This window comes from Stenella coeruleoalba (genome assembly GCF_951394435.1).
Source record: "Stenella coeruleoalba genome assembly, chromosome: 2".
Lineage (NCBI taxonomy): Eukaryota > Metazoa > Chordata > Mammalia > Artiodactyla > Delphinidae > Stenella > Stenella coeruleoalba.
This window is the reverse complement of record NC_137147.1, coordinates 66,133,898-66,158,940: the sequence shown is the minus strand read 5'-3', so window position 1 is coordinate 66,158,940 and position 25,043 is coordinate 66,133,898. Positions and strand designations below refer to the sequence as shown.

At 38.7% G+C, this 25,043-nt stretch overlaps 1 protein-coding gene across 12 annotated transcripts in view; it reads left to right on the top strand.

Annotated features, from left to right (window-relative positions):
* Positions 1-25,043, top strand: part of NUBPL (NUBP iron-sulfur cluster assembly factor, mitochondrial) — a 277,378-nt gene that overhangs the window by 39,725 nt on the left and 212,610 nt on the right. Inside the window, exons 2-3 of one of the 12 annotated variants that reach the window (XM_079908477.1) lie at positions 20,619-20,826; positions 21,500-21,622. The exons of 10 other annotated variants lie outside the window; for them this stretch is intronic. In XM_079908477.1, coding sequence (XP_079764603.1) covers positions 20,730-20,826; positions 21,500-21,622 — 220 coding nt within the window. In that variant the 5' untranslated portion in view covers positions 20,619-20,729. Of the gene's footprint in view, positions 1-20,618; positions 20,827-21,132; positions 21,623-25,043 lie in introns of those variants that run through there. One more of the 12 variants, XM_079908478.1, reaches the window with a different exon arrangement.

The following is a 25,043-nucleotide window of genomic DNA, read 5'->3' as shown; positions in this document are numbered from 1 at the left end:
TTATGTACCCATGTAGCCATTCTGGCCATTTTTATAATAACAAATAATAAAACTAACATTTATTGAACATTTATAATATGTCAAGCAGTGTTCCTCATGACATGGTTCTTAATTCATTTATTCTTCATAGCAACCATATAGGAATAGATACTATTATGATCCCTGTCGTAGATAAGAAGCAGAAGCACCTGGAGGCTAAGTATTTTGCCCAAGCTTACCCAGGAAGTAAATGGCAGAGCCAGGTTTGAATGCAGCCTAGATCCTGTGCTATTAACCTACTTGTTATACCGCTCCTATGTTGTCTAGATTCTTATGATTCAGAGCTGTGTCGTCTTTATTCTTGGCTATCCTTAGCAGCTAGCACAGTGATTTATGACTTAGGAAATAGACAACAAATGTTTGCTACATGGATGATTTGTGTGCATAGATGGGTTTAATAGTATGTGAGTGCAAAGTTTTGTTTTGTTTTGCTTTGGTTTTTGAGGAGTGCTGTGGGATGCGAGGGCTCTTGTGGCTTGGTGGCCTGCACGCTGTTCTTTTCCTGTTTCTTAAAAGATGGTGTGCTCCATGATTCTCCTTGGCCCTTTTCTCATTTTAAACTCTATCCAGTAATCTCATCTTTTCCCACTGCCCCAGTTACTACCCATGTGCCCTGGATTCCAAATGCATCAGCAGCCTGGATATCTTTCCTGGGTGCCAGACCTGGCTCTCTCATCTACTGTAGATGTACACTTGAATGCTTTACAAACATTCAAACTCAGCATGTGTAAAACCAATCTCTTCTTTCCTATAACTGTCTTTGTCCTATGAGGGTCATGTGGTTCCCTCCCATCTCTAAATCAGTCACCTGTTACTGCTGCTTCTACCACTCAAAGCTTTCTAGAATATGTCTTCTCATTTAATTCCTTAATGCCACTGTTTTATTCAGACCCTTATTATGGATCTTCTGTGAGGTGATTCCTGCTCTCCATTTTCTCTGCTATGATGCTTTGAGGAAAGGGCTAGTACTTCCCACATTATTTCAGAGGTTTGTTTACTTGTTTAACTCCTGTGCTAGTCTGTGAACCTTTTAGGGCCAGTGCTGTTGGTCTCGTTCCCTTTTTTTATCCTCAGTGTCTAGTCCAGTGATGGTATATAATAGGCTCTTGGTAAATGTTGGTAATGAGAGTGGAATGTGTTAAGTGAAGAGTGGTTGTGAATATATATACTTATATATTTCATATATGTGGTAGATTCTAAGTGTTGGATAAGCTATCTATCGTTTGTTCAATGCTAAATTATGTCTTTTTTTCCCCTGAGCAAGTGAAATTAAAATCTAAGTGGGATAATGTGAAGTGCTTAGCACAATGGCTGATACATAGTAAGTTCTAAGTCACTTTTAGTATTGTAGCTAAATAAAATCTTTTTGTAAGTAATATCTCAAAAGTTGATAGGCATTTTACTTACTTGACTATTTTAACAAAAACTTATTTTAAGTTTTTACTTATTTTCCTTTGCTAGAATGCATCATTAAGTAGAATTTTAATTGGACTGAAAGATGGAAAAGAAAGTAGTATTACCTTTAAAGAGTTTGTGTTTCTTTGGTTAGTTTTTTCCATTGATGTTTATCTCAAAATATTTATTTTTTCCCCATGATCACATAATGTCTCTATACTTATTCTTTGCAGATGTACTGCTCTTTTTCACAAATTATTATGAATGGCTCTTTAAACATAATTAAGATTATCTTAAGCCTTTGAAGTTCTGTGATCGTGTTAGGAAAAACTGGGAAGTTTTAGTTCAAGATTTAGGTTTTGGTTTTTGAAAAGTTCAGTGATCTTGGGAACAGAACATGTTATGTACCGCCACTTAAAACACTGTGATTAAACAAACAAACAAACAAAAAGCCCCCCCAAAAAACACTGTGATTTTCTTCATTAATAGTTATGTGTACAGCAGTTAACATTCTAGCTTTTTGATATCAAACAGACCTGGGCTTGATTCTGGCTCTGCCTTTTGCAAACCGTATAACTTTTGCCTGTACCTACCTCTTAAGGCTGTGAGTATTAAAGGAGATAGTGCATGTAAAGCACTTAGCACAGTGTCTGGCACATAGTAAGTGCCAATAAGAGCTCTTCTTATTAAGCTGGTACTCCAAATGCCAGCCTGGACACATTATTATAATCTGGAATATTAGTTATGATGTGAATTTGGGTTAAATATGGATGAAACTGTTTCTCACAATTAATGGGAAATCCTGATGAATACTATTTAGCTCAAGTTTGTAAGATTGGGCTCATATTTCTTTAATGCCAGTGTTGTAGAGGAATTACTCTATATTAAAGCAACCTGTTCTTAATGTTTTTTTATCATAGCTTGATAGTATTATACATTTCTTATGAAAAAATATTTTGTTATTATGGTTAGCCATTTTGGAGGAAGGGTACACCATTAGTGTTTAAAGTATAGCTATTTTAAAGCTAGAGGGGAAACTAGGGCGAGAGATCCAGAAGGAACAATTGCAAAATCATTATTTTTGCTCCTTTTTGTTCTTCAGTTCAAAAGTAATTCTTGGTAAGAAGTGTGTTTTATAAGTGAATTTGAATTCACAAATTTTGACATTTACTGAGGAGAGAGACTCAGAAGATACATTTGTAACTAGAGCAAAAGTCTTTATTAAAACTAAGAATTTCTTTTAGGATAAGAAATGGATTTATTTATAACAGTTATAAATAAATTTATGTATAATGACTTTTCTTGCAAATATTTGATAATTGTAATAGCTACACATATTCATACATACATTCGTGGGGGATTATCAGTTTGTAATCAATGAAAAGAATGAATAGATTTCCAATGAAGTACTTTTATCTTATTCCTTCATATATAGGTTTGCTCATTCATTCATTCATCAAACATTTGTTGAGGGCCTGTCATCTCCTAGGTGCTTTGCTTGACATGGGGATACAGAGCTGAAAAAGCCCTGCCCCTGTCCTCATCTTAGTTAATTTACAGCCTGAGTGCTTGTTTGGGAGACTGTCATTTCAGTTGGAGGCAGGATCTCTGTATGCCTTGACTTGTCTCCAGTCTGCTTCTCTTCTCATTTACCACAGATGCTCGTCCAAATCTTTCGCATTTTCAAGCTGTCTACCACATTCCAGTTTCTTCACTCCCAGCACATGGTCTTGCTTCCTATTCAAGGTGAAAAATGGACTTTTCATTGGTAGCTTATTTACTATTCTCTCCCTCTATCAAGTGTATCTTTCTATGGTCATCATGACCTCCTTCCCCTCCTGCATCAGAGAAAGAGATTTCAGACCCAAAACTTCTACCTGAACTCTTGATCCTAGGATTTGACTCATTCATTCCTTTTGGTTATCTTCAGTTTATCATTACTAATTCCTTCCCCTTGGTCTAGAGGTCTACTCATCTTACTCGTACACACTGAGAAATATAAATGTGTCTTTGTTGGGTGAGTGAATGAATCAGCAGATCTTCTTTAGCCCCTGGGTCCCCTCAAGCTTCTGCCCCCTCTGACTTTCCCATTACAGCCATATTTGAGAGGGTAGTCTACACTGGCTGTGTCAGTTTACCCAATTCTCATTTATTTCTAGACTTCTGTAATTTGACTTCTTATTACCATGCTGTTGAATTTCCTCTTGTAGTTACCAACTATCCACCAAATATATATTCTCTGTCCAAATTGCTTGATTCTACTTGATTTCCTCCCACATTTGATACTGCTGACCACAGGGGCTGACATCTTAGAGAATCTTTGTCTGGCTTTTACATCATTCTCTTGATTCTTCTCTCTTTCTCTGACCCTTTCAGTTTCCTCTCGAACTTTGCATATTGCTCCGTTCCTATATTTAAAAATTTTTTCCCTCATACTTACATGTCTTCCCTTTGTCTTCATATACTGCTTCATCATCTATCTCTTTTTAAAGATCCAGACCCTTATTTTCAGTAGTTTGCTCAACATCTCCATTTGGTGTTCTACAGATATGTCAGATTTAAATCATCGAAATGGAAACACATAATTTTCTTCCTCTTCTAAACCTCCTGTTCCTGTATTCTTTGATAATTCACTTATATGTTACCATTACCCATTTCAGTTATCTATTGATGTGTAGCAAACTACCCTAAACTTAGTCATATAAAGCAACAACCATTTTATTTTGGTCACAGATTCTGTGGGACAAGATTCTGGACAGAGCACAGCTGGGATGGCTTGTCTTTGTTCTATGATGTTTGGGGCTTCACCAGGAAAGATAGAAATGGCTAAGAACTGGAATTATCTGGGGCTCCTCACTCACATGCTTGGTACTTGGACTGGGATGATTTGAAGGCTGAGCTTAGCTGGGATTGTTAATTGGAGTGCCTTTACATGGCCTCTCCATATTGCAAGGGCTTCTTCACAGCGTTCCTCACCTCAGTGCAGTTGGACTTCTTACATGGTGGCTCAGGGCTTCGAGAGTTAATGTCCCATTGAATAAGGAGGAAGCTGTATGGCCTTTTGTGACCTAGCCTTGGTAGTCAGGCTGGGTTCTGGATTGAAGGACTCACGTGCCTTCCCAGATTCAAGGGGGAGGAGACATAGACCTCACTTCATAATGGGAGGGGTATTAGTTAATATGTGGCCGTGTTTTAAAAACATCACACCAGATCTGTTGGTGTCCTACTTAAAAACCTTGATATTATCCTTTTCTTTCATTTCTCCAAACCCCACTCACTTTTATATATCAGTTACTAAGTGCTGGCCTTTTTAAATTTGAGAAATGTCTCCTTTTCTCCATTATCATGAACTTAGGTAAGAATTTTATTACCTTTCATTTAGAGTTTTCTGTAACCTCTTAATTGGTCTATATAATCTCTCCCACCTTGAATTAAATAATGATTCCTTACATTGATTGTAGGATAGTTCTTAATGCATACAGGTCTATGTCCAAATTGCTTAATTTATTTCTTAAAGGTTGGGTCTACCTAAATTTCCACTCTGCAGTTGGCTTTGCTTCAGCTGCTCCTTTGCATTAACTGTCTTCCTTGCTTTCTTTGCCCAGTTCCTTTCATTCTTCAGGTCTCATGTTGGCAATCACTTCCTCTCTGAAGCCTTCTTAGTGGCTTCAAATAATGTCACTTCTTCCTCATTAGTTCATATGTTTATCTCCTGCCATTAGAATGACCATAGCTTCCACAAGGTCAGGGACTATGTCTTAAATCATCTGCCACTATTGCTTGGCCTATCATATACTCAGTAAATGCTTGCTAGGTGATTGAAAACAGATTACACTTTGGTGGAATTCTCTAAAGGTTTGAATGAGTACTGGGCTTTCTAAAATGTTTATAAAATTACCAGGGAGACATTTTTGCCTTGGGAGAGTTATGCTTAGAGAAGCTTTGAAGTGAGGGAGTTTACATTCTGTGTATCGACATTTTATTTCAGTTAAAACATATACAACAAAACCAAAAAACTTATACTTGAAATATTATTATTGTGTGCCAGAAAATTTAGGGAAGTGAGCAAGGATTAGATTTAAAAGAAGCTTTGATGAGGTTAAAAACTATGAGAACAAAGTTGAAATCAGAACAGTATTGTTTTCGATTGTGGCATTCAGTTTCAGTTTTGGCCTTTCAATATTTCACATTACAGATTTTTTCCAGCCTATTTCTTTTTGGTCAGGAACGTGTGATAGTTCACTTTTGGCAGTTGCACTGTGTGAAAGGGCTGGGGTTAGCACTGCTGTGCAGAAATGGGTCAATGAGCATTCAGATGAAAGGGAAAAACTTTTAAAGAGTCTTTATTTATTGTTGGTGTAATAAGACAAAATAATTACAAGCTTGAACCTCTCACTGTGTTCTTGCTTCCTCCTTCATCTCTCAAATGCCTTGCCAAATTAACCACATCAATCAATTTTACAGAAAATGGATTGCTGTTTTAAATAGTTCTTTAGCTGTTATCCTTAAGAAGCTTCTTCAGAAAGTCTCTCTCCTCTCTTGTCTTCCAAAAGGACATAAGTCTCTTTTGTACGTCTATAAACGTCTGAAATGGCCGCTTAAAGAGAGCAGGCAGCATTTTCTACTTGAGTAATAAAGTACAACCACCTATTTTTCAACTGAGCTGGAAGGAAGAACTCTATCCTACTGTTCCTTTAAAAGATGATTTTATTATTGTCAGGACAGATAACAAGCTGGGATTTTGTAAGAGCAATAAATGACTAGTTGGTTTACTGCCTGTGGCTCTTAAACAATGTAACATTCTGAAATTAAGGTAGGAAAGTACTCAGGTAGTCTTGGAAGGCAGCCTAGATGCCCTGCATGGAGATAGGGTTGCTTTCTGTTTAGATTTTTCCTGAGTAGAATAAGAGACATAAGGTTTCTCCAAACACTGGAACAGTCTTGCTCTCAAATTTGTGCTGGAATGTTATCTGGAATGTGATGGGCTCTTTGCCAGTCACCATGGAAACTGACCAAAGCTCTATGTAGTCCTATCCTTTGGGCTATTTGGGGTGGCTTAAATAAAAGATAACCAACAAATGTAATCCTATTCTCCACATATGTACTTTCTTTAAAAATGATTAAAAATACAGCTTACTAAAGGGAGAATAGGGTATCTGTATCCTATTTCTATTAGGCTATTTAAAACATTCTATGTAGCTGAAGAGTATTCTGGCCAAGAAACATTAATGAAAATTCTCATTTTGGATGGGCATAATTCCATTGGTTTGTGATTTTGTCTTCTGGCCTCTATGCTTATATATGCAATAGAACAACAAATGCTAAATTTCCATTTACCTGCTTAGTGATGGAGAGGGACTTGTATGAGTATTATTATATCATACCATTGCCAAGTGAAATGTGGTTTAAGTTACGGTGTCAGAGACATAAAAGTTAAAAGCATCTGTGAGCAATTAAGGTAATTAAGTATTCAGATATTATAGACATGTAATACATCATCTGAAATGATCAATATGTAGCTAAATTTAGGGAGAGCTTTATATTTAGGATAATCTTTAGAAGTCTGAGCTTTGACAGTCATATTTCCTCAGTGGGGGACTGGTGAACAGAGGAGGAAGATCTGAGCAGAAACTGTCTGGGGACTTACCTAATGCTAATAGAAGAGCCTTTAAAAAAAAATCAGTTAATTTTAGAAACTGAGGTGAAATTCACATTGATAGAAGAGTTTTGTGTTGTGAGCCACACTGACTGCATTGTTCCATTTTCAAGGCCTGATTCCGATCAAAAATGTAAAATGGGAACTTGGATGGTTGAGGCTCCTCTTGATTGTTTCAAATAACATGATTTCCTTTAATGTTCAATAAAGTCTATCTGTATGATATGAAAATGAGGGGTAGGGACTTCTCTGGTGGTCCCGTGGCTAGGACTCCGAGCTCCCAGTGCAAGGGGCCCGGGTTTGATCCCTGGTGGGGAAACGAGATTCTACATGCTGCAACTAAGATCCTGCATGCTGCAACTAAAAGATCCTGCATGCTGCAACTAAAGATCCCACATGGTGCAACGAAGATCCTACATGTGGCAACGAAGATCTTGTGTGCTGCAACTAAGACCTGGTGCAGCCAAATAAATAAATATTTTTAAAAAAAGAAAATGAGGGATATAATACTCGGTGCTTCTACAAATAGAGATACTTTCATTCATTTGCTCAAGTATTTACTAAGTACTTATCATGTACTAGGTACTTTTCTGGGTCCTGGAGATATAATGGTAAAAAAGTCCAAGTTTCTGAGTTTAAGGAGTTTACAGTCTGGTGGAAGAGGTATAATAAATAAACATATACTTTTAGGTAGTAGTAAGAGTTATGAAACACTACACAGCAGTGTAAGGAAATAGAAAGTGATGGGAGGTGCTGTTTTAGATAGGGTTGTCAGGAAGAGGCTTTCTGAAGATGTTAGAGCAGAGACCACAATGAATTGAGAAATTGGGCCAGGGGAAGATCAAAAACCCTGAGGTGGATTCAACTTGGATTGTTTAAAGAATAGGAGGAAGGTCAGTGTGACTAGAGTGGACCAGGGGAGAGGTAGGCAGGGGCATGCCATACAGCCTTATAAGCCATGGTGGAAATTTGGACTTTTTTTCTGGGTATGATGTGGATTTTTAAACCAGGGTAGTTATGTGATCTTACTTAATTTTTAGAAGGATATGGCTGCACTGTAGAGCCTAGACTGTAGGGGAATAACAGTGGAAGCAGGGAGACTTGCTAGTAGCTAATGCAGGAGTTTAGGCTAAAGACAGTAACTTGGACTGGCATCTACGTTGGTGGTGGAGGTAGTGATATAAATACTTAGGTTCCAGGGCTTCCCTGGTGGCGTAGTGGTTGAGAGTCCGCCTGCCGATGTAGAGGACACAGGTTCGTGCCCTGGTCCAGGAAGATCCCACATGCCGCGGAGCGGCTGGGCCCGTGAGCCATGGCCGCTGAGCCTGCGTGTCCAGAGCCTGTGCTCCGCAACGGGAGAGGCCACAACAGTGAGAGGCCCGCATACCGCAAAAAAAAAAAAAAAAAAAAAAAAAAAAGGTTCCAAACCGATCCCCAGAACTATTTCATCATCCCAAACCAAAACTGCATCCATTAAACAATAGCTCCCCGTTCCCCGCCACGCCCCCTCCCCCCACAATCGCTAGTGCATGGCAACTACCATTCTACTTAAAAAAAAAAAAATTAATTTATTTTTGGCTGTGTTGGGTCTTTGTTGCTGTGCGGACTTTCTCTAGTTGTGGCGAGTGAGGGCTACTCTTAGTTGCGGTGCGTGGGGTTCTCATTGTGGGGGCTTCTCTTGTTGCACAGCACGGGCTCTAGGCACGCGGACTTCAGTAGTTGTGGCACATGGGCTTCAGTAGTTGTGGCTCGCGGGCTCTAGAGTACAGACTCAGTAGTTGTGGCACACAGGTTTAGTTGCTCCGCGGCATGTGGCATCTTCCCGGACCAGGGCTCGAACCTGTGTCCCCTGCATTGGCAGGCGGATTGTTAACCACTGAGGCACCAGGGAAGCCCATACCATTCTACTTTGGTTTTCTGTTTGACTATTCTAGGTATCTCATATAGGTAGAGTCCTACAATATTTGTCCTCTTATCTCTGACTTATTTCACTTAGCATAATATTTTCAAGGTTAATCCATATTATAGCATGTATCAGAATTTTATTTCTTTTTTTATTTTTTAAATATAGAAACCTTTATTTATGTGCTTTTTTTTCTTAAGCTGCACCGTGCAGCATGTGGGATCTTATTAGTTTCCTGACCAGGGATCGAACCCACACCCCCTGCAGTGGAGGCATGGAGTCTTAACCACTGGACCGCCAGGGAAGTCCCAGAATTATATTTCTTTTTAGGTTCCTTGGTTTTGGTTTAGCAACTGTGTGGATGGTAGTGATATTTCCTGAGTTGGAGACTTTTTTTTTTTAACATCTTTATTGCAGTATAATTGCTTTACAATGGGGTATTAGTTTCTGCTGTATAACAAAGTGAATCAGCTATACATATACGTATATCCCCATATCTCCTCCCTTTTGCATCTCCCTCCCACCCTCCCTATACCACCCCTTTAGGTGGTCACAAAGCACCAAGCTGATCTCCATGTGCTATATGGCTGCTTCCCACTAGCTATCTATTTTACATTTGGTAGTGTATATATGTCCATGCCACTCTCTCACTTTGTCCCAGCTTACCCTTCCCACTCTGCGTGTCCTCAAGTCCATTCTCTATGTCTGCATCTTTATTCCTGTCCTGCCCCTAGGTTTTTCAGAACCATTTTGTTTTTTTAGATTCCATATATATGTGTTAGCATAAAGTATTTGTTTTTCTCTTTCTGACATACTTCACTCTGTATGACAGACTCTATGTCCATCCAACTCACTAATAACTCAATTTCGTTTCCTTCAGTGGTTGTGTAATATTCCATTGTATATATGTGCCACATCTTCTTTATCCATTCATCTGATGATGGACACTTAGGTTGCTTCCACATCCTGGCTATTGTAAATAGAGCTGCAATGAACATTGTGGTGCATGACTTTTTTTGAATTATGGTTTTCTCAGGGTATATGCCCAGTAGTAGGATTGCTGAGTAGTATGGTAGTCCTATTTTTAGTTTTTTAAGGAACCTCCATACTGTTCTCCATAGTGGCTGTATCAATTTACATTCCCACTAACAACACAAGAGGGTTCCCTATTCTCCACATGCTCTCCAGCATTTATTGTTTGTAGATGGTGGCCATTCTGACTGGTGTGAGGTGACACCTCATTGTAGTTTTGATTTGCATTTCTCTAATGATTAGTGATGCTGAGCATCCTTTCATGTGTTTGTTGGCAATCTGTATATCTTCTCTGGAGAAATGTCTATTTAGGTCTTCTGCCCATTTTTGGATTAGGTTGGTAGTTTTTTTGATATTGAGCTGCATGAACTGCTTGTAAATTTTGGAGATTAGTCCTTTGTCAGTTGCTTCATTTGCAGATATTTTCTCCCATTCTGAGCATTGTCTTTTTGTCTTGAAACGTTTAAATTTCATTAGGTCCCCTTTGTTTATTTTTGGTTTTATTTCCGTTTCTCTAGGAGACGGGTCAAAAAGGATCTTGCTGTGATTTATGTCATAGAGTATTCTGCCTATGTTTTCCTCTAAGAGTTTTATAGTGTATGGCCTTACATTTAGGTCTTTAATCCATTTTCAGTTTATCTTTATGTATGGTGTTAGGGAGTGTTCTAATTTCATTGTTTTACATGTACCTGTCCAGTTTTCCCAGCACCACTTATTAAACAGGCTCTCTTTTCTCCATTGTATATTCTTGCCTCCTTTATCAAAGATAAGGTGACCATAGATGCATGGATTTATCTCTGGGCTTTCTATCCTGTTCCATTGATCTATATTACTGTTTTTGTGCCAGTACCATACTGTCTTGATTACTGTAGCTTTGCAGTATAGTCTGAAGTCAGGGAGCCTGATTCCTCTAGCTCCGTTTTTCTTTCTCAAGATTGCTTTGCCTATTTGGGGTCTTTTGTGTTTCCATATGTATTGTGAAATTTTTTGTTCTAGTTCTGTGAAAAATGCCATTGATAGTTTGATAAGGGATTGCACTGAATGTGTAGATTGCTTTGGGTAGTATAGTCATTTTCACAGTTTGATTCTTCCAATCCAAGAACATGGTATATCTCTCCATCTGTTTGTATCATCTTTAATTTCTTTCATCAGTGTCTTATAGTTTTCTGCATACAGGTCTTTTGTCTCCTTAGGTAGGTTTATTCCTAGGTATTTTATTCTATTTGTTGCAGTGGTAAATGGGAGTGTTTTCTTAATTTCTCTTTTAGGTTTTTCATCATTAGTGTATAGGAATGCAAGAGATTTCTGTGCATTAATTTTGTATCCTGCTACTTTACCAAGTTCATTGATAAGCTCTAGCAGTTTTCTGGTAGCATCTTTAGGATTCTCTATGTATAGTATCATGTCATCTGCAAACAGTGACAGCTTTACTTCTTTCCCGATTTTGATTCCTTTTATTTCTTTTCCTTCTCTGAATGCTGTGGTTAAAACTTACAAAACTATGTTGAATAATAGTGGTGCGAGTGGACAGCCTTTTCTTGTTCTTGATCTTAGTGGAAATGGTTTCATTTTTTCACCATTGAGGAAGATGTTGGCTGTGGCTTTGTCATATATGGCCTTTATTACGTTGAGGTAAGTTCCCTTTATGCCTACTTTCTGGAGGGTTTTTATCATAAATCGGTGTTGAATTTTGTCGAAAGCTGTTTCTGCATCTGTTGAGATGATCATTGGTTTTTTTCCTTCAATTTGTTGATATGGTGTATCACATTGATTGTTTTGCATATATTGAAGAATCCTTGCATTCCTGGAATAAACCCCACTTGATCATGGTGTATGATCCTTTTAATGTGCTGTTGGATTCTGTTTGCTGATATTTTGTTGAGGATTTTTGCATCTATGTTCATAAGTGATATTGGCCTGCAGTTCTCTTTTTTTGTGACATCTTTGTCTGGTTTTGGTATCATGGTGATGGTGGCCTCGTAGAATGAGTTTGAGAGTGTTCCTCCCTCTGCTATATTTTAGAAGAGTTCGAGAAGGATAGGTGTTAGCTGTTCTGTAAATGTTTGATAGAATTCGCCTGTGAAGCCATCTGGTCCTGGGCTTTTATGTGTTGGAAGATTTTTAATCACAGTCTCAATGTCATGCTTGTGATTGGTCTGTTTATGTTTTCTGTTACTTCCTGGTTCAGTCTCGGAAGGTTGTGCTTTTCTAAGAATTTGTCCATTTCTTCCAGGTTGTCCATTTTATTGGCATACAGTTGCTTCTAGTAGTCTCTCATGATCTTTGTATTTCTGCAGTATCGGTTGTTGCTTCTCTTTATTCATTTCTAATTCTGTTGATTTGGATCTTCTCCCTTTTTTTCTTGATGAGTCTGGGTAATGGTTTATCAATTTTGTTTATATTCTTAAAGAACCAGCTTTTAGTTTTATTGATCTTTGCTATTGTTTCCTTTATTTTTTTTTCATTTATTTCTGATCTGATCTTTAAGATTTCTTTCCTTCTGCTAACTTTGAGGTTTTTTTGTTTCTTCCTTCTCTTAATTACTTTAGGTGTAAGGTTAAGTTGTTTATTTGAGATGTTTCTTGTTTCTTGAGGTAGGATTGTATTGCTATAGACTTCCCTTTAGAACTGCTTTTGCTGCATCCCATAGGTTTTGAGTCATCAAGTTTTCATTGTCGTTTGTTTCTACGTATTTTTTGATCTCCTCTTTCATATCTTCAGTGATCTCTTGGTTATTTAGTAGTGTATTATTTAGCCCCCATGTGTTTGCATTTTTTCCAGATTTTTTCCTGTAATTGATATCTAGTCTCATAGTGTGGTTGGAAAAGATACTTAATATGATTTCAATTTTCTTAAATTTAACAAGACTTGATTTGTGACCCAAGATATGATATGTCCTGGAGAATGTTCCATGAGCACTTGAGAAGAAAGTGTATTCTGTTGTTTTTAGATGGAATGTCCTATAAATATCAATTAAGTCCATCTTGTTTAATGTATCATTTAAAACTTGTGTTTCTTTATTTATTTTCATTTTGGATGATCTGTCCATTGGTGAAAGTGGGGGGTTAACATCCCCTACTATGATTGTGTTACTGTCGATTTCCCCTTTTATGGCTGTTAGCATTTGCCTTATGTATTGAGGTGCTCCTATGTTGGGTGCATAAATATTTACAATTGTTATATCTTCTTCTTGGATTGATCCCTTGATCATTAGGTAGTGTCCTTCTTTGTCTCTTGTAATAGTCTTTATTTTAAAGTCTATTTTGTCTGATACGAGAATAGCTCCTCCAGCTTTCTTTTGATTTCCATTTGCATGGAATATCTTTTTCCATTCCCTCATTTTCAGTCTGGATGTGTCCCTAGGTCTAAAGTGGGTCTCTTGTAGACAGCATATATACAGGTCTTGTTTTTGTATCCATTCAGCCAGTCTGTGTGTTTTGGTTGGAGCATTTAAACCAATTACATTTAAGGTAGTTATCAATATGTATGTTCTTATTACCATTTTATTAATTGTTTTGGGTTTGTTTCTGTACGTCTTTTCCCTCTCTTGTGTTTCCTGCATAGAGAAGTTCCTTTAGCATTTGTTGTAAAGCTGGTTTTGTGGTGCTGAACTCTCTCAGCTTTTGCTTGTCTGTAAAGCTTTTAATTTCTCTGTCGACTGAATGAGATCCTTGCTGGGTAGAGTAGTGTTGCTTGTAGGTTTTTCCCTTTCATCACTTTAAATATGTCCTGCCACTCCCTTCTGGCTTGCAGAGTTTCTGCTGAAAGATCAGCTGTTAACCTTATGGAGCTTCCCTTGTATGTTATTTGTTGTTTTTCCCTTGCCTCTTTTAATATTTTTTCTTTGTATTTAATTTTTGATAGTTCGATTAATATGTGTCTTGGCATGTTTCTCCTTGGATTATCCTGTATGGGACTCTCTGCTCTTACTGGACTTGATTGACTATTTCCTTTCCATATTAGGGAAGTTTTCTACTATAATCTCTTCAAATATTTTCTCAGTCCCTTTCTTTTTTTCGTCTTCTTCTGGGATCCCTATAATTCGTATGTTGGTGCGTTTAATGTTGTCCCAGAGGTCTCTGAGACTGTCCTCAATTCTTTTCATTCTTTTTTCTTTATTTTGTTCTGCAATAGTTATTTCCACTATTTTATCTTCCAGGTCACTTATCCATTCTTCTGCCTCAGTTATTCTGCTATTAATTCCTTCTAAAGAGTTTTTAATTTCATTTATGTTGTTCATCATTGTTTGTTTGCTCTTTAGTTCTTCTAGGTCCTTGTTAAACGTTTCTTGTATTTCCTCCATTGTATTGCCAAGATTTTGGATCATCTTTACTATCATTACTCTGAATTCTTTTTCGGGTAGACTATCTATTTCCTCTTCATTTGTTTGGTCTGGTGAGTTTTTACCCTGCTCCTTCATCTGCTTTGTGTTTCTCTGTCTTCTCATTTTGCTTAACTTACTGTGTTTGAGGTCTCCTTTTCGCAGGCTGCAGATTTGTAGTTCCTGTTGTTTTTGGTGTCTTCCCCCAGTGGGTAAGGTTGGTTCAGTGGGTTTTGTAGGCTCCCTGGTGGAGGGGACTGGCTCCTGTGTTCTGTTGGATGAGGCTGGATCTTGTCTTTCTGGTGGGTTGGACTGTGTCCAGTGGTGTGTTTTGGGGTGTCTGTGACCTTACTATGATTTTAGGCAGCCTCTCTGCTAATGGGTGGGGTTATGTTCCTGTCTTGCTAGTTGTTTGGCATAGGGTGTCCAGCACTGTAGCTTGCTGGTAGTTGAGTGGAGCTGGGTCTTATTGTTGAGACGGAGATCTCTGGGAGTGGTCTTGCCGAGTGGTATTACATGGGGCCAGGAAGTCTGTGTTGGTCTAGTGTCCTGAACTCGGCTCTCCCACTTCTGAGGCTCAGCCTTGATACCTGGCGAGAGCACCGAGACCCTGTCAGCCACACAGCTCAGAAGAAAAGGGAGAAAAAAAGAAAGAGGGAAAGAAAGAAAATAGTAAAATTAAGTTATTAAAATAAAAAATAAAGCAATAGAGAAAAGAGAAAAAGAAAGAAAGGAAGAAGAGAGCAACCAAACCGGAAAAGAAATCCAGCAATGATAACCAGCTCTAAAAACTATACTAAAAGAAAACAAAACAAAACAAAAGCAAAACATACATACAGAAGCCTAGGACAGATTGTGAAGGGGAAACTGTACAGACAAAATCACCCAAAGAAGCATGCACATACATACTCAGAAAAAGAGAAAAATGAAAAAAAAAATCTATATATAAAAAACAAAAGGAAGAGAGCAACGAAATCAATAAAAAAATCTACCAGTGATAATCAACTCTAAATCCTAAGTTAAGATAAACATAAAACCAAAAAAAAATGAGATGCAGAAAGCAAACCCCAAGTCTATAGTTGCTCCCAAAGTCCACTGCCTCTATTTTGGGATGATTCGTTGTCAATTCAGGTATTCCACTGATGCAGGGTAGATCAAGTTGACTGTGGGGATTTAATCCACTGCTTCTGAGGCTGCTGGGAGAGATTTCCCTTTCTCTTGTTCGTACAGATCCTGGGGTTCAGCTTTGCATTTGCCCTCGCCTGTGCATGTAGGTTGCCTGAAGGCATCTGTTCTCTGCTCAGACAGGATGGGGTTAAAGTAGCAGCTGTTTAGGGGGCTCTGGCTCACTCAGGCCGGGGGGAGGGGTGGGGGGGAGAGGGGTTACGGAATGTGGGGCGAGCCTGCAGCGGCAGAGGTTGTCGTTATGCTGCAATAGCCTGAGGCACGCCATGTGTTCTCCTGGGGAATTTGTCCCTGGGTCACGGGACCCTGGCAGTGGCAGGTTGCACAGGCTCCCAGGAGGGGAGGTATGGATAGTGACCTGTGCTTGCACAAGGGATTGTTGGTGGCGGCTGCAGCAGCAGCCTTAGCATTTCACGTCTCTGGTGTCCGTGCTGATAGCCACGGCTCGCATCCGTCTCTGGAGCTCATTTAGGTGGTGCTCTGAATCCCCTCTCCTTGTACACCCCGAGACAATGGTCTCTTGCCTCTTAGGCAGGTCTAGACTTTGGGATCCTAGACTCCCTCCCGGCTAGTTGTGGCACACTAGCCTGCTTCAGGCTGTGTTCATGCCGCCAACCCCAGTCCTCTCCCTGAGATCTGACCTCTGAAGCCTGAGCCTCAGCTCCCAGGCCCCACCCATCCTGGCGGGTGAGCGGACAAGCCTCTTGGGCTGGTGAGTGCTGGTCGGCACTGATCCTCTGTTTGGAATCTCTCTGCTTTGCCCTCTGCACCCCTGTTGCTGTGCTCTCCTCCGTGGCTCCGGAGCTTCCCCCCTCGGCCACCCGCAGTCTCTGCCCACGAAGGGGCTTCTAGTGTGTGGAAACCTTTCCTCCTTCTCAGCTCTCTCCCACTGGTGCAGGTCCTGTCCCTATTCTTTTGTCTCTGTTTTTTCTTGTTTCTTTTGCCCTTCCCAGGTACATGGGGAGTTTCTTGCCTTTTGGGATTAGTCTTCTGCCAGCGTTCAGTAGGTGTTCTGTAGGAGTTGTTCCACATGTAGATGTATTTCTGATATATTTGTGGGGAGAAAGGTGATCTCCATGTCTTACTCCTCCGCCATCTTGAAGATCTCCCATACAAAGCACTTTTAGTAGATTTTACATCCTCTATATGGGCGGCCAGTCATATTTACTTCTTGCGGAAGCTGTCAAATACTAAAGGAATTTCTTTTTTTAGTTCTGGAGGCTGGAAGTCTGAAATCAAGGTGCCAAGCATGATCAGTTCTGCTGAGAACTCTCTTCAGGTTACAGACTACCTACTTATCCTCAAGTATGGCCAGGAGCAAAGCCTGAGTTGGAGACTTCTGAAGGAGAGATTAGGGGTTAAAATCAGTTCTCTCTACATATGTTAAATTTAAAATGCTTTGTAGACACCTGAAAGGATACACTGAGGAATACAGCACTCAGAGGAGTAGTTGATAGGTGGTAGTTAAGGCTATGAAACTGAATAAGATCATCTGGGAAGTAAGAGTAGATTTGGGAAAATGGCCTTTTAACAAGTAGTACGTTTTAAGGTTGTGATAGTGGAATGCATGTATTTTAAGACTTATCTAAGTTGCTAAACCTCTAGAAAGTTTAAAAAATTGACTTTGGTTTTAAATGTCCTAATTGGTATTGCACATTGCTTTTAAACAGTTGTCTACTTGTTATTTTATTAGCCAATTCCCGTAATCTGTTTGGCTTATAATAGTGGTAAGCTTCATTCTTTAAGGATTTCTCTGAGGAATTAAAAAAAAATGTGTCAGGATGAATTGGGTACTGGTTATTTCCAAAAGCTACATAGCATAGAAATTTTATCATGGTAGAGACAATTTGAAAATTAATAGTTGCTAGTGATAATAGGATAGAGGGGGCTTGTTTCTGAATGGAGTATTTTAGTGAGCAAACACCAGCTGTGCATGACTAAGGGTGGCACTCATCCAGGGGAAGGACATTTGGGGGAAAATTTGTGTAGTTTTTTTTTTTAAACAGCAGAGAGGCTTTTTAGTTAGACTACTGATCTCTTTTCTTTTAAAAGGATTAAGTTTCAAAGGAAGGATCAGCCCACTCTGGTGGGGTGAGGTTGGGGTGGAGGACATATTTGGAATAAGAGGAATGTTTGCAACAGTATGTGGCTAGAACTTTCCCTAAACACTGTGGTTCGTAGGCATTTGACCAAGCACTCAAGGGCCAAATCTTAATATTACTTGTTTTTCTCCATTTAATGAGAACCACTGAGCTTAATTAGCTCCCAATTTTGTCTTTACAGTGGTCACACCAGAGAGCTGTGAATACCAATCTTTTAAAAAAATTTTTCCCCATTATAAGTAATATATGTTTTGAGCATCAGATTTTTGCAAAAGTAGTTTGGTAGTAGAAATTGTTTTCATAATGGAGAGAAAGGGGTTTGATTTCATGTTACTAAAGGATGTTATAAGTAATCAAAAGAAAAAGGGAAATTTGGGAGTCTATGAAATGTCATTTTTAAAGGAGGAAATTTAAGTCAGGAAAGAATAGACTTGCTTGGAAACAAGTCCTATAATTGGAACTTGAGTAGCTAACATCTGCCTTTGACAAGGTCCCCTGCAAAGCTGCTACCTCTGCTTGTAGTCGTTGAATTAGGGCTCTGACATTTTCATATTTCCCGTGGAAATGACTGTGATAATATAAATGTTTTATTTTTATAACTGATTAGATAGGGAAGATGGAAGCCAGATGTTCTTTAAGTGTGTGTCTTATGAATCACTGCAGGGACTATAACACAGGCAATAGTAAATCAAAGGTTGCAGAGAGGGTATTGCTGAGGCTCCTGGAGCAGAGGTGGGGCAGATAACCTCTCGATTTTCTTGGTAACTCTTTGTTTTGGTTCTGCCAGAGTTGGCTAGGTTAACTGATTATATCACATGGTCTGCGGTTTTATGATTCAGTTTGTGAAACTGGAGAGCCCAAGGCATTCCTTTAAAGTGTGTTTACTAACTATCTGCTATATGTCAGACACTGTGGTAGGTATTTTGGATAGAGTGGTGAATAAAACAGTCCACCTTGTTTATTTACATCTGTGATAAGTACTGCAAAGGAGAAATTCTGTTTTTTGGAAAGCATACAACAGGATACTGATTCTAATCTGAGGGTTGAGGGAAGACTTCCCTGAGGGAGTAACATCAGTCATATCTGCTTTCCAACAACCACCATTACTCTCTGTCCCATTACTGTTTTATTTTTTTCATGGCAATAATTGTTATTGCCACAAATTCTAATTTATCTTATTCCTTCTTGTCTCCTCCTCTGACTCCCCTATGCGCCCCTGCCCCCCACATTAGAATGGAAACTCCTGGAGAGCAAGGACCTTTGTGCCAGAAAACTCTGAATGGAAAGGAGCATGGGGAGCTGGAGGAACCGAAAGAAAGCCAGTGAGGTGGTGCTTAGTATGAGAAGGAGAGTAGCAGCCTTGGAGACCATGTCAGGAATTTTAGAATTTATCCTAAGGACAATGGGAAGCAATTTTAAGCAGGGGATGGACATGATCAGATTTGCTTAAAAATTACTTCAGTGTTGCATGGAGAATGGAGGAGATGTTAGAATGGGCACAAGAGAACAATTTAGGCTATTATGGTAACCTAAGTAGGAGAGCATGGTGATGTCTTGGACTAGTGTTTTGGTGGTGGAAATGGAGGAGAAGGTAAAATTGGTAGGTCTTGACAATGGATTGGATATGAGAGAGGAGAGGAAGAAGTCGGATGACCTCCATTCCGGGTTTCTTGATTGTACAACTGAGTTGATGTCAGATACATTTTCCCAATGCATTTGAAAAACAACGTGTGCATTTTCAAGTTTGATATACAGTAGAATTGCCCCGATTGTGAAAATTCAGCAAATATATTGAACTTTTCCAGTCAACTTTTGGTCAAGATAGAAATGCACATACTTTTTTTTTAGTCTTTACTGTTTTACCTACTAAGGAGTAACCTGTGTCTTTGTTTCAGGCTTGCTAATTGTTATAACTGACTGGAGTCCTAGGATTTTTTAATGGTTTTATTGAAGTATGATTCACATACCATACAATTCATCTATTTGAAGTTTACTTGTCAGTGGCTCTTAATATATTCACAGAATTGTGCATCCATCACCATCAATTTTAGAAAATTTTCATTATCCCAAAAAGAAACCCTATACTGCTTAGCCATTATTCAGTCTCCCCATGTACCCCAGCCTTAGGCAACCACTAATTTACTTTCTATCTATATAGGTTTGCCTATTTTGGACATTGCATATAAATACAATCATACAATATATGGTCTTTTGTGACTGACTTCTTTTACTTAGCATAATGTGTTCAAGGTTCATCCATGTCATAGCATGTTTCATTTCCTTATTTCTTTTTATTGCTGAGTAATTGTCCATTGTATGCATATAACACGTTTTAGTTATCTGTTTCATCAGTTGATGGACATTTGGGTTGTTTCCACTTTTTGGCTATTATGAATAATGCTGCTGTGAATATTTGTGTATAAGTTTTTTTTTGTGTGTGTGTGTATGTAAGTTTTTTATGTGGACGTATATTTTCAGTTCTCTTGGGGATATTCCCAGCAGTGGAATTGCTGGGTCATGTGACAACTCTGTTTAACCATTTGAGGAACTGCCAGACTGTTTTCCAGAGTGGTATACCATTTTACATTCTTACCAGCAGTGTACAAAGGTTCCAGTTTTTCTACATCCTCACCAATACTTACTTATTTTCTGTCATCCTCGGCTGTGAAGTGGTTTCTCATTGTGATTTTGAATTGCGTTTCCCAACAGTGTTTCTGTTGGACTAAAATGATAATGAGATAGAAGCAGGGCAATTTACTGGCTGGCATAGAATTTAAGAGAGTAGAGATGAATTGGCATATACAAGTAATTATTTTAAGCATTTTCTAAGGCTTTGCATTGTCTTTCTGGTTCTCATTTAGCAGTTAACAGTTAAAACATTTTATTTTGTACCTTAGGTTCAAAACAGTTTTCAGGTTACACAAAAATAATTTTCACAATACCTAAATATTTTTGTGATAGTTTTTCTTTCTCTTTAAAATACAGTCTTCATCCCTTTTGGCTCCTAAGCAGCGTAGTTGAGAACGTCTGACTGATTTTGGACAAATTCAAAATTGAACAATCCAAGGACCATCTTGTACCAGACACTGTGTTTACATGGGGGCTACCTTCACAAAGGCTTCTAGCCTTGTGGGGGAGACAGATACACATATTTATTTACATATAAGGAAGAATGTGGCAAGTGTAGCAGTTGGTGAGTATAAACAGAGTACGTTAATACCAGAGTGGAGAGAAATTAATTCCCGTTTTAAGCAGAGGCAGTAATTTGAAGGCTAGGTAGAATTTTGGCAGGTAGAAAAATAGCAGAAAAGAAGAAAATTTTAGATAGAAGGAACTATGTGAGCAAAGTCATGGAAGCAGGAATTATAGTTTGGAATGAGAAGTAGTCTGTATGGTTATAGTTTAGGGTATATTGGGACGAGAGGGCTCATGGGGGATCCAGCTGAAGATAGACTGGATGCATATGACATGTAAAGGACTTTGGATTTTGTCCTGTAGTCAGTGGGATACTTTAGAAAGTTATCTGCTAGTGTACAGTTCATGATAAAATCTGCGCTGTAAGATTTATAGTGATGGTGAAGAACAAATTAGAGACATATTGGAGGTAAGGGAGGCATTTGCAATAGCAAGGGTGAGAACAGACTTATCAACTTAAATTGGCTTAAAAATAGGGGTTTATTATTTCACATAAAAGAAATCTGGAAGTTAAAGAGTTGGTTAGAAAGCTGCCCAGCTATATCAGGGCTCTGGGGTGGCATTTCTGCATTTCTCTTGGTTTAATCTTTATGGTCACAAAATGGTCTTATTCATTCACAAACAGGAAGAAAAAGAGTGGGTTCTCTTATTGTTTTTTGTTGTTGTTAGAGAAGAAAACTTTGACCAGGCACTCCTAGCTTCACCGATCAGGATTGGATCTCATGACTGTGACTTAGCTGCAAAGGAGACTGGGAAAGTGGGGAGTCTGATATTTTCCACCTTTACAGTGGGAGGTGAGCTCTGCCTATGAAAACAGCAGGTGGGAGTAGGAGTTCTCAGGGGTTAGCAATGAGTAGTGTTTGGAGATGTTAATATCCTCCATTTAGTAGTAAAAAGGCAAAGGAACAGACAGATTTAAGAGACAGATTAGAAGGGAAGGAAGAATTAAAGATTGGCTGTAGGTTTGGTGGTGAATGAAGAGATTGAAATGCCATTTACCAAAATGTATTTCCCTATCTAAAATTGAGTTGACTCCTTAATCTATTAATACCTAGGCCTAGTATCCTGATATCTTACCTTGTGATCACCAACCTAATGGGCTGGGGAGGAGTAGTTCGGTGCTTTTTTTTCTTTTTTAACATCTTTTTTGGAGTATAATTGCTTTACAATGATGTGTTAGTTTCTGCTTTATAACAAAGTGAATCAGTTATACATATACATATGTTCCCATATCTCTTACCTCTTGCGTCTCCCTCCCTCCCACCCTCCCTATCCCACCCCTCTAGGTGGTCACAAAGCACCGAGCTGATCTCCCTGTGCTATGCGGCTGCTTCCCACTAGCTATCTATTTTACGTTTGGTAGTGTAGATATGTCCATGCCACTCTCTCACTTTGTCACAGCTTACCCTTCCCCCTCCCCATGTCCTCAAGTCCATTCTCTAGTAGGTCTGTGTCTTTATTCCCGTCTTACCCCTAGGTTCTTCATGACATTTTTTTTTCTTAGATTCCATATATATGTGTTAGCATACGGTATTTGTGTTTCTCTTTCTGACTTACTTCACTCTGACAGACTCTAGGTCCATCCACCTCACTACAAATAACTCAATTTCGTTTCTTTTTATGGCTGAGTAATATTCCATTGTATATATGTGCCACATCTTCTTTATCCATTCATCTGATGATGGACATTTAGGTTGCTTCCATGTCCTGGCTATTGTAAATAGAGCTGCTATGAACATTTTGGTACATGACTCTTTTTGAATTATGGTTTTCTCCGGGTATATGCCCAATAGTGGGATTGTTGGAAAAAATCTAGAAACAATAAATGCTTGAGAGGGTGTGGAGAAAAGGGAACACTCTTGCACTGCTGGTGGGAATGTGAATTGGTACAGCCACTATGGAGAACAGTATGGAGGTTCCTTAAAAAACTACAAATAGAACTACCATACGACCCAGTTCAGTGGTTTTTAAGGGCTACTCCTTGGACCAGTGCCAGCTTGCTGCATGAGAATCACCTGGGGAGCTTGTTAAATAAATCAGAATCTCTGAGAATTTGATTATTTTAGGTCTGGGATTTGACCATCAATTTTGTTAACAAGCTCCCAGGTAATTCTGATGCACAGCTAGGTTTACCTATATTTGGTAGGAAAAATGTGGACTTTGGTTTTAGGCAAACCTGAATTTAAATCCCAACTCTTCGCTTACTAACTGTGTGAACTTGGGCAAGGCACTTGACCTCACAGAGCTCAGGTCCCTCATCTGTGAAATGTGTAACAACAACAATAATAGCTACTTTACATAGCTTTTGTGAAATATACAGTATATATGTAATGTATCTAGCATAAATGCTGGCATATAGTAAGGATTCAGTAACTGGCTATTTTTATATGTCTTAGCCTGTAGTAAGTACTGGGTATTTGATTTAGCAAAGAAACAAATTTCTGTAAAGCTACAGCAAAAAGAAAATAAGAAGCAAATATCATAAATTGCTTTTCTTGTTGCTTAGTATCCATTGTAATCAATAGCTGATTTTTTTTTGGCCCAGCCAAACATCTTCTAAGCTTGAGCATATAAACTTTGTTTATTTTCTTAACTGCATTTTTGGCTGTGTCTGTTCTGTGTAATCTATATACGTATATAATTTGAAAATCAGCGAGTATACCAAAATCTCTAATCCAATTTCTGTGAAATATATTACTTAATATTTAGTAGAGCCTGTTTTTCACAGTAATCTCATATAAAACCTTAAACTAGGCAGGATTCTTTCTCTTATAAAACAAAAAACAGACAATTTGGATAAAAGCAGTAAGTGCACATTAAGGATCATTTTGTTACTCTCAAAGCTTGTTGCCTGGGTTAATAATTAGAATGTTATTGTGGATGATTGTCTTGTGTGATAAATTACTACTCACTGAGAATGAATGCTCATTTTTCCTGTTTCAGTGCATAAAGAGGTCTTGGTGAAAGGGAGAAAAGACACTAACATTGGGTATTTACTTTGTGCTAGGAAGTTGACTTAATATGTCTTGTAGGAGAGGGGCACCATGCTGTAGGGGTACCTGTGGACTCTGAAGGCATGCTGCCTGGGTTCCTATCGCAGCTCCTGCACTACAGCTGTGTGACTTTAGGTAAATTACTAATCTTTGCTGTGTCTTGACATTATAGTGTACACCTGCCTCATGAAGTAGTTGTGAGGATTACATAAGCTAACATACCTACAGTATTTAGGAAGTATGTGGCTTATAGTTCTATATAACTGTTAACTGTTCTTTAAGTTTCACAAATTCACACTGTTCTGCAGTCTCACAAAAATCCTGTAATGTATGTATCTTTTTAATCTTTATTTTGTAGGTAAGAAAACTGAGGTTTGGTGAGGTTAGTAACTTAGCTAAATTGCCCATCTATTTAGTGATGCAAATCCCAGATAGCTTTTTTGTGCATTCTACTATGCCTTTAATAAATTAGTTATTTTAAAAAAATCCTAAAAATAATAATTACTTATGTGAGTCATATGGTATTTAAACAAAAATATTTATTTATCTGGCTGAGGCATGTGGGATCTTTAGTTGTGGCATGTGGGATCTAGTTCCCTGACTAGGGATTGAACCCAGGCCACCTGCATTGGGAGCGTGGAGTCTTAGCCACTGGACCATCAGGGAAGTCCCCATATGGTATTAAGTAACATTGTTTTTCATTTATGAAAAAAACATTTTTGCTACTTGGGAATAGAATTAATAGATTAACCATTTTTGAACTTCAAGTTAGGTGTTAATATTTTGAAAAACATTTTTCATTGATCCTCACTTAAAAATATTGCATCAGGCTTCCCTGGTGGCGCAGTGGTTGAGAGTCCACCTGCTGATGCAGAGGATGCGGGTTCATGCCCTCGTCCGGGAAGATCCCACATGCTGTGGAGTGGCTAGGCCCGTGAGCCTTGGCCACTGAGCCTGGGCGTCTGGAGCCTGTGCTCCGCAACGGGAGAGGCCACAACAGTGAGAGGCCCGCGTACCGCAAAAAAAAAAAAAAAAAAAAAAAAAAAATTTGCATCAAGGGTTGTGGAGAAAAGGGAACCCTTGCACATTGTTGGTGGGAATGTAAATTGGTGCAGCCACTGTGGAAAACAGTATGAAGTTTCCTTAAAAAACTAAAAATAGAACTATCATATGATCCAGCAATTTCACTGCTGGGCATATATTCCAAGAAAACAAAAACACT